General features: G+C 38.1%; 1 protein-coding gene across 2 annotated transcripts in view; it reads left to right on the top strand.

Moving 5' to 3' along the window:
• The window catches only part of LOC148641687 (transmembrane protein 132C-like), a 173312-nt gene that overhangs the window by 118858 nt on the left and 39805 nt on the right, over positions 1-14649 (top strand). For both annotated transcript variants that reach the window (XM_088618035.1, XM_088618034.1), the window contains exon 4: positions 8813-8999. In XM_088618035.1, coding sequence (XP_088474161.1) covers positions 8813-8999 — 187 coding nt within the window. The remainder of the gene's footprint in view (positions 1-8812; positions 9000-14649) is intronic.

Raw genomic sequence — 14649 nt, 5'->3', positions numbered from 1 at the left:
GTATTTTTTATATATATTTAACATTAATTCATTTATTTTTTAATTATGGAATGCAAACATATATCATGGAGTTGGTTTATGTGAAATACATGTTGATATGTAATGAGAGTACCTCTGCAGTAAGTTTTGTAAAAGAACACTGAAAATACTTAAAAACAAATGTATTTCAATAAATAAAGTGAATGCAATGAAATATTTAGCAATTTTAAACATATTGTTTTGCCAAAATCAACTTTTACAATTCAATTTAATTGTAATCATCAGCGCTGGTGATTAGGCTTTCTCTCTAGCTGCATAGCTTGGATAATTTGAAATGAATCACAATGTTTTAGTCCATGAATGAAATGATTGCAATTTATGTGGAAAGTAAAATGTCAAATGATATGCGATAGATTCAATTGTTGAACTGGTAGATGCTGAGACTCAAAATTACATTTGACATAAAAAAATTGAAATCCACCTTTGTGCTAAAAATAAAATTCAGTATTGAATTATCCATAATATGTGTTTGTTTACATGCAGCCTCAATACCGATCTCAATCGGTAAAGCTCAGAATTGTTAAGGGTGTTGTTGGTAAGCTCTGATAGAGCTCAAAATTAGATTATTCTTTCTTCGCAATTGATTTCAGCCTGGTAGTATTATGTTGCACATGGCATTGTCTCTTGGCTTCTTTTCAGCTTTCTGTATACCAGGTGATTTCTGGGTACACATGTAAACCATAAAAACTGCACGTGGTTCTGCATTGGGCACCAGTTTCTTTGCATGCTCCCTGTAATAATGTTTATGAAACAGGGCTTGATTTATAGTTCTTGAATGAAGTGAAATGACAAAAAAAAAAAACCAAAACAAAATAATAACAACATCAGAAGAAAGCCCAAGATAAAGAAGAAGCACCTAATGTGATTTCCTGGTTGATAAGAGAATTTCTTTTGACATTTGTGCCTTGTTCTTAAGTAGCTGCTGAACCGCCAGGAGTAGACGCTTTGAAATGTGTGTGTAGAGCCCTTAAGATCTTGGAGAAAAGATAGCACCAGTCCAAATGCCAAGGCTGCAAGAATCCCGTCCATATGTGGCTCTGTGTGAACCCCAGCGGTGCTAGACAGAAAGCAGAAGAGGCCATATCGGATCTTTCTGTATGATTAAATGAAAGTGTCACAGTGAAACATTGGGTCTGATAATAGGACAATGGAGCCAGTTTCAATTATGGCTTTCCCTGGAGAAGACTGGAAGAAATAAATTACCTCAGTCGTGAAATTGTTTATTTTTTCTGTCAGTTTGTTCTCTGTGACATTTAAATCTTTCTTATTCGGTCTCTTCAAGAGGCCTTGAGGGGAACTTCCCTCCCTAAACTCAATAGCTATAGACTGGGCTCATGGATTTGGCATATTGCAAATGGCGTTTTAAATATTTCAGGTAAATGTTAACGTTTTTAGCATCTTAATTAAATATCATTCAAAACTACAATTTTTATTTCACTAGAGACAGAATACATAGATTTGCTTTTGTGGTCTGCTTTTTTACAGTTGTTTTAATTCAAGCTTTTTCTGATCAATTGGAGAGAAAATGCTTATCAAACCCCATCTTATCTTGCAAGCGTTTAATCTCACCACATTGCTCTCTAAAATGAAAGCTGATAGCAAACATAGACCAACAGATACAATATATCTTCCTGGAGATATTGCTGGAAAAAACAGTTTAGAAAAACTACTTTTCTTTGTGAAATTGGTGTCTAGAAATAGATTAAAAAACACATTAAAATTGCATTCAGGTTATACTATTGAAGTCAATTTGATTTTTATTTCATACATATTTTGTACATTACAGGTTCTGTATACCTGTACCTTATAGGGATTTGCTATATAATGACAAAAATATAAGTTGTTACTTACATGCATGGTTAATTGTGGAGTGTGGTTGTATCCCTCAACTGGTAGCAGTTTTTAAATCAAGAGGACAGAGAATCCTCTTAACTACCCTTCTCCTCACAGTGAACTATACACTACCAGCCACAGTTACAGATCTACTTTATTTCCCCTGTGCCCATTCTGTAGCACATCCGAGAACACCAAAATTAAACAAGGTTTTTTTTTCTTTCACCTCTGTGATACCAGTAGGTCTCCAATTGTATTACAAACCACCAAATGCAAAGGTCCTCAGATACATTTGGTAATCATAAAACCTCCAGTTTCCTTTCATAGTTGACTTTAGACTCTACAGGGGCTGAAATGAGAAGCCCTCCAGCTTTGTCTAGCTTAATTGCTGAGACTGAGTTAGTACATTTGCACCCAATGATCCATTAGCTTCAGGCTCATCCTGAAAAATGAGACTGAACAGCAGTCCCAGTCATTTTTACTCATCTGCTGAAGAACGGAGAGCACTGGATACTCATGTCACAAAACAGATGGAGAAAAAGCATATACAAAATCTACCATGTGAATATTCCAAAGGAAATTCTGTACTCCCAAAAGGAGGTACGGGATCACAGGATGTCTCATTTTATTTAGAATTACTATATTGCCTGCTTTGTCCAGTATATGATTTCACTGACTTTGAATTCAACGCTATAGAATTGAGGGAATTCTTAATACACTAGCCTCTACTCAATAGAGTGCACAGTAGCTTTTTTTCTTTGTGCATTGCCTGCAGTCTTATTCTTTCCAGAAGACGGGTTTATTACCATACTTACGTGCATTGCATAGATGTAACATCACTAATAGTCACCCCCTGACAGGTTTTCCTGTTGAATTTTAACCATTTTCTCCTTTTACCCATCAGAGCTTAATATTTTGGAAATATTTTAAACAGCCTTCGAATCCCCTTCTAGAACTCTGTGTTTTGTAAACTGGCAGAGAACTACAGTATATCTGCACTTTTATATCTGCATTATTCAATGTATAACTTAATTTCTTCTTCAAATAATTCTTATTTCTTATTCTTATTCTCATTTAAAAGGACATATTCCCAAAAATACTTACTGTACCAGTGGTAGTTGTTTTCATGTTTGTTATTAAAGCCTTTTATATCTTTCTTGACTTGATGTATTTGTTCAAAGAGCATTGTCTTTGGAGTCTATTAGACAGTAGACAGACTGCTTCAGCAACCAGGCAGTGTAAGTTGTGCTGTGATATGAAAACACTTCCTTTGACAGACATCAAACTTATGTGTACCTTCTGTAATGTTATTTTACATGCACATCAGAAAGATATTGTACATGTAATAGAGGAACTGTTTGGAAATAACAAGTAATTGTTAAGCTACAAAGTATTTCCCAGAGATTTAAGTTCTTCTAAAGCTCATTTGTTCTGCTCTTATATAACCTGCACGTCATAATTCTCATGTAAGACAGCCAGAAATTTACTGTTTTGCTTATATGTGTTTTACAAGACTGCCTTCATTAAAGATGACCTCTGAATGTCATTCATTGCATTGTGATTTATTGGCATGAATATCTTTTACTGAAAAGACATATCTGTTTTTATGCATTTCAGAGGACCAGCTGTGGTTATTAACTACATAAATGCCAGAATTTAACATTCCTATCGAATGCTCCATTTACCGCAACAAGCTGAAACCAAAACATGTAATTTAGTGCAGTGCATGTGCCCTTTCTCGAGATTCACTGTAGATACTGTATAAACTCCTTTTTTCTCCTCAACAAATAAGGTGGATTTTTCAGATGATAGCTGCTGTATGCTAAGCAGGAGCAGTTGGCCGGCTGCCGGCTGGGAGGAAGTGTCTCGTCAGACCCTCATCCTGGGCACAAGCTGCCGTGTTCGACACTCGGAGGGAAGAGCAACAGAAGGGCGCCCTCTGCTGCCCAGACACCCCCATGGCTGAGCCTGGCGTGCACACGTCTGCAGCTAGGTGGCAGAACCTGCTCTCAGCTCACAGCGTACCAGAGCAGCCTGACACGGTGGGGGAAGATGGAAGCAGATTTTGGCGTGTGTTTAAAAATCTTAACCTTAATCTGCACTATAACTCACAACTGTCTGTGGCAGCCGAAACAACCCTGATACGGCGCTGACACTGGGACCACTTTTTGTCACAGTGGAGCACCGTACACAATTACGATGCAGCTGACATTAGGAATTAATTCTGTTTTCATTACTGAGGAATACTGCTGATACAACAAGGGAGTATTTGACTTCTAATTTACTCCTTGCAACAGTAATTATACTGTTACCTTTTGTGACGCTTTGCTGCAAGATGGTTAAAAGCCAGTGCAACTCAAGTGAGGGGGTCACACCAGGTCATTTGCTGTAGAGTACTGAAAATTTGAAGTCATCTGACTCTCCTAATTCAACTTTTTGCTACACAGGTTTTATTGTGCTGCTTTACAGGCAGAAATCAAGGATTAAAATGTTTCATGGTTGCATACCGGTAGTCATACAGGCTGCTGAAATTTAGGACTGTTAGCCTTGCTTTACATGATCCATGAGATTCATAATGGCTAATAACTTGTGCCTCACATGGATTCACTTTGATTAATGCAGACTATGTCAATAAGAGAATGGAGACCAATAACGAAACCATTTCTGACCTCTTGGTTGTCTTGTATTGAATTTCAAATAGATCTTAATTGGGGGCCACAAGCAATAGTATTCTAGATAGATTCCTACACTAGAACATAAATTATGAGCTTAAACAAATTATAAGGCAGTGCAGGCAGCAATTACATAGTCTAGAAGACCAATTTGTGTAGAATAAGCCCTGTGTTCGTTAATAATAGTGTCAACATTGAATTATTCAAAATGCCCCTAAACTAGAGTGTTTCATCCTAATACGATTTTTACTGCATGCCTGACTCACTGGAGTTTATTATTTCCATAAGAAGATGCAACAGATACTGTACGTCATCTCAGAAGTGCGATAATTATGGGAGGAAGGTCTCTGTATTATCAGCTTTATACTATATTTCTGATTATGGCTTTTCACTCAACGCTTGCAAATACTCCTTGAATGTTAGGCTTACTTTTCCTTCACTGTTGATTAACTAGTTGCACATTAAATTACACTTTAGCTTTGTGTGTATTATTTTTTCCATCATGAACATAAGGATCCCTGGCATTAATAGCTGGATAAGTGCAAGCAAGAACACTGTAAGCTTCATTGAGTCTAACACATCATTAGTTTTAAATAAATAATAATAGTTCGGCAAGCATAAATGCTTTTAAAAAGAATTAGACACTTTATGGGATGATTTCAGGATATTGCTTATTAATGTTTTCCATAATGAGCCTCAGTCTGAATCTGTAATGAGCACCAGCTCTTTGAAACCTGAAAATGGGGTATTGTAAAAACTATATAATGTAGACTGTAGGCAGATTTTTTTTTTTTTGCCTGAGTTTGGGCAGTGTAAACAATTTTCTGCCTCAAAGGGTGTTTATCACTACTGTCACATAAATAATGCAAACCACAAAGCACTGTTTTTTGAGAATACAAAAATGCCATTTGGTTGTATTATTTTCCCAAGAGCCAAAAACAATGCAGAAAAACTGAATGTTACCTTATTTGTGAATATTGATTCTTTAAGTAACTCTACTAGGGCTTGTTTTAAATGAGCTAAAACAATCAGATTTTATGCGTTATGGATGATTATTACCTCCTCTGGTGTCTGGTTTGAATCAATTCTATTGTAATTTAAGTTTGATTTTAAGATAAGGTTTGCATTTGATCATTCCCATTGACTTAACTAATAAAATACATTAAAAGGTATCTATTATGAATGAAGCATATAGCTGTTTGTAGATTTCTATATTGTGTGTCATTGATGTAAAAGTATCTTTGCACCCGGAGCTTAAATGTAATTTAAATAGTGTTTGGAAGACTCCACATATTGAAATATGGAATATTCTTCTGAAAAATCCCCCCCCCTCCCCCCTATCAGAATGGTTTGTGAAAAACCCTGTTTCTCTTTTACATGTGAGATATTGATTCACACTGAGTACTGCCTGTTCAGTAATGGGATTAGATTGTTGAAAAAGTAGTGCACCCTGGGACAGCACACATTTCTATTTACTCTTGAAAATGGAACGTGATAGTGTCCAGGAGTCTTTGAGAAAAAAAGCTACATCATTGTGATCGTTGTCAGCCTGGGTAAGGACTCTTGAGGTAGTAAGATGCCCTGTAACCACACTGGGAGGGAATTGTACTTCACCCCATGTCTAAGAGGAGTTGATTCTGATGGGTTTGGAGGTGCAGGTGGTCAGCAGGTTTGCACACACAATCCTGGGGAATGTCGCTCTAAATTTCCAGTTGCCTGAAGGTTGAAATTACTTTACTTCTCATTTAGCAAGTTCAAGAATACTGTGCTCCACCACCACCATGTGTGGCATCAGTGGGAATTCAGAGAATTCACTTCTACATGCCTGTTGGAATGCAAGAGCAAGCTAAAAACTCCACAGGCAGAGTGTGGTCTATATTCAGTACACCGTAGATTTGTTTTGTTTTTTTGAGTCATTTTCTGCTTTGTTCTGTATTCACATTAAAATCTTTCTATGCATAAAGATTTAGTGTAAGGTACTGTACATAACAATTATGGAGTAAGAAATTAAAACAAATGCTGCATATGTTTTAGCCTTAAGAACTATTTTATTAGGTTACCTATCTTCTGACTTAATGCATTAATGCTTTATATTTAATGTTATCTGAAAAAATAAACTTACATTTATTTGTACAAAGAATTTTTAATATAAACCGTAGACTTAAAATGGTCTGGCGCAAAGAGTGGCGTTTAAAAAAAAAAAAAAGGAGGCCACTCTCCCAGGAAATGCACAGCCTAAAGGTTTTGATTGGGTGCTTAATCACAGTGATGCTGTTTATTTCAGTAGCACTGTCTGCAGGCCAGAAAAATAAAGACATGGGCCTCTGCACACAAGCACAAACATGCTCAGTAACCGTAGCTTGTACTTCAAACCCCAAGGTGAACTCTTATTCATTCCCTACCTCCCTGCATTTGTTTGATTTTAATTTCCAGCATTATTGGATGGTTAAAGCCTCTAGTGTCTTACTTGATGTTTGCATTCAATGACCATACAGACATAAACAAGACATCCAGAGATCCTCGTAGACTGGAAGGCTGGTGAATTTCATATTGTCTCATATTGGAAACTTGCCCTTGATCTACCTAAAGCTCCTCGTTGTCTATCCAGATGAAGAATGACTAGAGAGCACTGAGCTGAGTTGCTCAATGAATCTGCCATCTCTTCAGATGTCTGACTATTGGCCTGGACACTTTTTAACACTTTTTGACAGCAGAGAAATTCACCCTGCAACTCACAACTGGCAACCCACTGAAGCTAAGCAGGTGTGAGCCTGGTCAGTACCTGGATGGGAGACCTCCTGGGAAAAACTAAGGTTGCTGCTAGAAGAGGTGTTAGTGGGGCCAGCAGGGGGCGCTCACCCTGTGGTCCACGTGGGTCCTAATGCCCCAGTACAGTGATGGGGACACTATACTGTAAACAGGTGCCGTCCTTCGGATGAGACGTAAAACTGAGGTCCTGACTCTCTGTGGTCATTAAAAATCCCAGGGCGTTTCTCGAAAAGAGTAGGGGTGTAACCCCGGCGTCCTGGCCAAATTTCCCATTGGCCTTAACCAATCATGGCCTCCTAATAATCCCCATCTATGAATTGGCTTCATTACTCTCTGCTCTCCTCCCCACTAATAGCTGATGTGTGGTGAGCGTTCTGGCGCACTATGGCTGCCGTCGCATCATCCAGGTGGATGCTGCACATTGGTGGTGGTGGAGGGGAGACCCCATTACCTGTAAAGCGCTTTGAGTGGAGTGTCCAGAAAAGCGCTATATAAGTGTAAGCAATTATTATTATTATTATTAACACTTTCTTTTACAACAGTTTGGCGTTTCTGAAGTGTAATGTATCATGAAATTTAATTAAGGGGCTTTTGTTTGCCGTATCTACAAGTGAATATGTTTTGACAAAGTGTGCTATGGGCAAGTAGAGTGTCTAATGTACAGTATATTGTAAGAAACATAGTACTGTTACAACCCACTTCTGTTATAAACCATTTATCAGCCAGCATGTATCTTGTTTCTGTTTTGTTTATGATAGTTGAATACATTGGTCCGAAAATCTAAGCATCATGGATTTGAACACAATCCACTGTGACAATATTCCCAGCCTTAATATAAAAAATAAGTAAATCGATTTTTGTGAGGTGTAAACCGGAATAAAAGCTCCAAACAAATTGACACTGCTCTCTTTTAGCAGAAAAGAAATGCAAATGTTTTTTAGACTTTAGTGAGGAAGCTCTCTAACCTCCTTTGTATCAACTTGAACACTCTTAAACATCAGTATGGCATGGAGCAGTCAATAAGAATTTATCGGCTGAGACTCACAGTATGTGTTTGATGTACCAGACAGAACTGATAGATCTTATGCCATTTGGCCTCTCTTATACTGTAGCTTACATGTAAGGCTGACCTTTCGTGCCTCTAGGCTATATTTAAACTCCATGCTCCAGAGAGTCATGGAGAATTTTTCTTATTGATGCTTTACATTTACCAGACTTAATACAGTTCTGCTGAACACTGTTGATGGTGTAGTTTAATTGTGTTATTATAAACATGGCAAAGTGCTCAAATAAGTTTTCCCCAAGCAAAAGCCTAAGGGCTATTATTATACCCATTAAAAAAAACTGCCTATGATCTATGAGTGTTTTCTTTTTGTATGTTTTTTAAGTGTTTTGTTGTCTTTTCTTTCCTTGAATTAACTCTTAAAATGTGGGATGCTCTGGACCAGGTCCATTTGTGCAGTAATTAGCAATGGCTGTCTTTTCTTTTGTTTCCTCAGGGCAGAAGGAGCATTCCAGAAAGTGTTGCAGGTGGATCTGGAAGTAGACAGCTTCTTGGGCCCTTTAGGGACCAGGCCTGTGACATGGCAAGTGGAGTATCCAGGCACAAGGACCCTGACTGAAGAAGCTGAGACGGAAATCCACCTGGCACAGAAGGATCTGGGGGCTATTGTCCCACTGGCCATGGTGAGTCCATACTTCACACACAGATAGCAGACAACAGCGGGTGACTGGCCAAGGTCCTGGAGAGCTTGAATCCTGCAGCTTTTCTAAAAGCTCAAAAGTATCTGTGGTAAATGAAATGCGTATCTAAGATAAGTTTGTTAGCCATATACAGTTTCTTGCATTAGGAATTTGTCTGTTCACATACCCCAGCTTGCTCTCCAAGAGACACACAGGCAGGGAGATAGAATCTTGGGGTCAGAGCACAGGGTCATCCATGTATACAACACCCCTGGAGCAGCTGGGGTTAAGGGCCTTGCTCAGGGGCCCCAACAGAGTAGGATTCCTCTGCCGCCCGCAGGATACGAACCGGTAACCTTCCAGCCACCGGCCCAGATCCTTAGCCACAGTGCCACTGCTCTGCCCCGGTTATTTTGACTAATTAAACTACTTACTAGAATTGGTTAGATGTATTGAAGATGGTTAGATGTTGAGGCCTGTGTTTTACATCTTTTTTTTCATTTGCTTATGTGTCAAATGCAACACATTCTTTTTAGTATTTTGACATCATGATCACTGTGGCAGTGCTTTGCCAGTCTGTGCTTCGAAAAGGAGCCTTTAATAGAGACTATGTAATGAGACGGTGTGCCTTAACATTTATTATTTATACCCAACCTCAGAATTTTCATATCAATACTAATTCTGTTTAGTTAAATGGTAAAATCATCATGCATATTTCACAATATGGATTTTTAGGAATTAGGAAGCAAATTGATTAGGAGGCTTATTCAATAATTGCCAAGATACATCATAACTCATCTACTATTAAAGAATGGATTCTATAGTTTGTGGTCAAGTCAATTATTTTATGAAAACAAACACTTGAGTGAAGAGCTAGAGCAGTAAGATTATGAGTCACATAAATGAAAAAGCAATCATTTACATTAATCAACAAAGCTTTGTAAAACACAATTGTGCTCACATGGTTAACATAGAATACGTTCTTATGTTGCCTCACAGCACTTGGGGCTTGGGTTTGATTCTAAGCTAGGGTGACTTCTATGTGAAGTTTCCATGCTCTTTATGTGTTTGCATGGGGTTTTCCTGCCATCTCCCACCTTCACATGTCATCATGACCAGGTTGATTGATGTCTCTAAATGTCCCATACAAGTGTATGTGTGTCTACTCTGTAATGGACAGGCATCCAGTTCATAGTGTAGTCCTAGCTTGTGCTCTTTGCTTCTGGGATAGACTTCAGTTTGCCATGACCCTCCGTAGGATAAAGTGGCTATCGATAATGGTGAAATTATGTTGTTTTGCAATATAAGGTTCAATTAGTAGTTTGGAATTTTTTTTGCATTATTTCGTTTTGGTTCAGTTTAATTTGGTCTTTTAAACAGTCTTTTTCCCTGCAAATTGAAAACCATTGGTTCAATCGCTGCTTGTAAGAGCAGGCAGAACAGAGAGTTCAGGCCAGTTCTCCTCTCTCCGAGGAAATGAAGAAGAACAAGGCACGTATGTGAACAAAGGGGTAATATCAAGGAGTGGAGGTGAACAAAGGGACTCTTGCACTACAAATGTGAAATCCAGAGATGTGAAACTCAGTTTAAGTATATTTGCAGATAATTTTGAGTCTTTTTTTATGATTTCAGGTTTAATACTTTATTTTAAAAGCTGTGAAAAATAAATATGATCTTACTTAGCCACAGCACTGAATATGCTACAGTAGGTTCCATACTGTACATCAATATGAGAGAAAGAGCCAGTTTAGTAGAATAGATCCAGAGGCTAACAAATGTGGCCTTTATTATAATTTATATCCACTGCGGTTCCATGGTTTCAGTGGGGAGATGGTGGAGTCTCTGGGTGCTGCTGATTTCTTATTACATTGGACTTCTAATATAGCTGTCTGATTTTATTTTAGGGTCTCCTGGTAGAATCTCTGATGGGCTACCTCTGAAGGGGAAGGGGGAAGCAGGAAATGTACAGTAGTTTTAGTCCATTATTTGAAAAAACTTAAAACTAATAAGAAACTGTCATTAAAAAGTGCTTGGTACTAATGGTTCATATTAAGCTTATCTTGCTCCTGAAATGTTATTTTTCTTTTGTGCATTTAAGAAGCTTCAGTCCTTTTTAACATAGCACACAAGGCAATGACTGTGTGTTAAACACCATTGGTTATTAAAGACCATTGTGTTCTCTGGTAATGTACAGCAACAGAGACTGCTTGAACTGAAGCTCACAAGCACTACTTTGAACATCTTGATCACATACAGTTGAGAGTTCACCACAAATCCTTTGTTTCTGATATTTTTCATGTGCACCCCTCCTATGAATTAGAGGTCTGTACAAAAATCTGTGAGCATCTAGCGTTCATGTACTGTATAATTCCCATGGTTATGATGCCTGAATTTACCAGGAGAGCGCATTCCCATCGAGTATTTCTGTGCAAATGTTAGAAACAAAAATATTTTGTAATGAAAGAATGATTTAAGATTTTTTAATTATTTACTTTTTTCACAGTTATCAGATTAATCTGAATTTGACCTTTCAGTTTCAAAATAACAATAATTTCAAATGAAACTGTGCTGCTGCCCTGCACTATCTGATGCGTGGGTGTACAGTAGAAGGAGTTGAAAGGTGCAGACTTTTTCAGGGATGGATGCATCGCACATCTGTACAGTATGTTGGCCAATGTTTTCAGATCACTGGCACGGTGAATGATTGTGCATTTGCACACTGATGAATGCATTTCAGTATAACAGATCATTACAGAACTGGCCTATAAAAAGTGGAATGTACTGTAGATGACTAGAATTATCACATGGTGTTCCTCTGAACTCCAGCATATGGTACATCCAGTCATCCGAGAATTCCCAGCAACACCTCCTATTCTAATACAGGTCTATGCATTCCATCAGAAGCAGTTTGTGTTCTCACATGGCTTACCTGGTGCTATACTGCCATTCTTTTAATTCTCCTGTCTTCCTATATACTGTATGTGTGTGAGTGTGTAAGCAATATATATATATACTGTATACAGGTACGCTGAAGTAGAAACTGATTTAATAGTTAATTTAATAGTAATCATTAAAGTAAGAGCCCTTATAGATGTCTCCCATCACTCTCTGCCACTGGAACAAAGTAATGTCCAGTATGTGAAAGAGCCGACAGAGTTCTCCTCTAGTGCACCACTATGGTTCTGTGCAAAATGGGTTTTGAGGGATTTGAGATACTTCTTACACAGTCGTTAACTGTTTTATGCAATAAATCTAGTTTGAATAATATAAATTCAAATTAGTGTCATTAAAAACATATTTTGTGTTGAATGTGGCTGTGCTTCTCAGACAAGCAGCAGTGTTGAAGTGGTCAGGCATGGGCCCAGCTCGTAGGTTCAAACCCCTTGTGGAGTGCTGAACCACTGGGGCAAAGAATTTCACTTAGATTGCTCCTGCAAAATGCTCTGCTATAGTGTATAAATTGATCCTCTCCAGGTCATCATCGTTAATGAGGATTTGTTCTCAATTGTCTTATCTAGTTAAATAAAAGATTAGAAAGCATATTTAAAGAGAGTTAAAGAAGATCTTAAATGAGATCTTAAATAGGTTTGAGCAGACACTGAAAGGGTTGGCTACTTTTTTAACTCCCCTGTGCAGTTCGAGTTTGTTTCTTCCACAGAGAACAGGATATCCATCCATTATCAGTGAGTCGCTTATTCCTGGTAAGGATTCTGACAGTTCGCTGCAGCCCAAAGTCTAGGTTTTTTGCCCCATTTGCTGGTCTGGAAGCTCCTTTTGTTGCTTGATTTCTTGTCACTTGTTCAAGAAGTATATCTAACAACCTAACAACCTTTCCTGAGTGGAAAGTGTTCTGCTAATGGGCATCTTTGGTTTTGAAAGTTGTAACAGACTCATGCCTGCTTTCATTGTAGTCTCGCTTTATGACCTAATTTAAACGGTCGTAATTTGTATCCATAAATATGACATTAAATTCTTTCAGCACGTGAGTAACCTTAATGATTTTGCCATTTTCCAGAAAATCACATTTTGGGGGGGGGGATTTAAACAGTCGAATGATGTAAGCATGTGCCTATAATGTGTAAGGGGCACAGCATGGGTACACAATTCAGAACACATAGGCCTATATAACAGCACACAACATCCTGATCAACTGTTCTTGATGGTAAACACTGGAATATCATCTAAGATTTAAAGAGCAAACAAGCAAAGACGTTAATGCAGAACTGAACACTCAGAATAAGATACTCAACGTGTCAACAACAGACATATGTAAATACAGATACATGGCTACAGTACATAGCTACATTAAACTGTGATGTGTGCTGTCTGTCCAATTAGATTATTTTTTTTAAATAAAAGGCCAAGCTGCTGTTTTCTGGGAATGCCCTCCAGGCATTTCTGTTTCTCTTCTCTCAGCTGATATGAAGTGATGGCAAGGCTAGAGGAAGACAAGGGGAAAGGAACTTGAGAGACTTGGTCTGGTCTGAAAGCCAATGAGAAACGGTTTCCTCTCAGTGTTCGGATGAGCTGGAAAAGCACAAGGCAGACTTCAGAAGACAGACTGCAGACATCTGCTGAGATAAATGTGTTATTGCTGTGGTTAAGCATACGCTTTCATGTATAATTACTTCTAATTAGACTAATAGGCCGTATTGTCTTTTGCCATGATTGAAAAGGTAATTGAGTTTCAGGCCTGGTATAATCCTTTTAAACCAGGAGAGGAATCCATAAGTCAAAGTGCTACGAAGGGCTTTAACACAGTAATGATGAGAATATTAATTAATATTATTGAAGCTGTTTCAGGTTCCATCATACCTGAATCGTGTTCATTCACGAGGCTCTCAAATCTTTTGTCTCATTTTTTTTGTTTTTGGAAAAGAAGATTGCACATGCACTGGTGATTTACCATCTCTAGATGCAATATGTGCATCTTAACCCCAAAGGGTTAAATGACAAATGAGTTGAAACGACCTTGTGCATACTAAATGAAACTGTTACACACTGTGAAATCAGCTCTCCCCGAGTGTCAGTCTATCATCTTGGCACGCGGCAGAGTTGATAGTCAGCACTGTTTAGCATGCTAAACCCATTCACAGTCAAGCACAGTGTTGCACATGCCCCACTTGCTTTAAAAAATAATAATAAAAAAGAGAAATGGATAAGGGAAAATGGCATTTGTGCGCCAGCAGTAGCAAGCTCTTTGTGCAGTGCAGAAGGGCAACAGGTGACAGCGTTCATTGCAGTATCACTCTATTCCCCAGACATTTCTCAGCTTATTTAACATATAGTACAGCAGACTGGTGTATTTTAGGCCACTGGAGGATGGATGTTAGTGTTGGTAATTTGAGGCATATGTTATTTTTCATCCTAGTAGGGGGTTTGTCCATTATCTTCACTCACAAAATACTGCAAGCCTGACCAATGTCCTTTCATTATTATTATCATCATTAGAATCCTGACAAAATGAAATGAGGGCAGAAAAAAACACATTACCCAGCACATCGTTATTCTGAGTTCTTTTTTAACTGTAGCTAAAGGATGATAAATTCAGTACATACAAATTGGATTGAAGAAAAATGACTTTCATGATCAAATAGGATTAAAGTCCACCTTTAATGTCTGCAAAAGAGGAAAACTACACATACAGTGAATG

Source organism: Lepisosteus platostomus, chromosome 24 (genome assembly GCF_059453375.1).
Source record: "Lepisosteus platostomus isolate fLepPlt1 chromosome 24, fLepPlt1.hap1, whole genome shotgun sequence".
NCBI lineage: Eukaryota > Metazoa > Chordata > Actinopteri > Semionotiformes > Lepisosteidae > Lepisosteus > Lepisosteus platostomus.
The sequence above is the reverse complement of the archived record's forward strand: the minus strand, read 5'-3'. Positions and strand labels throughout refer to the sequence as shown.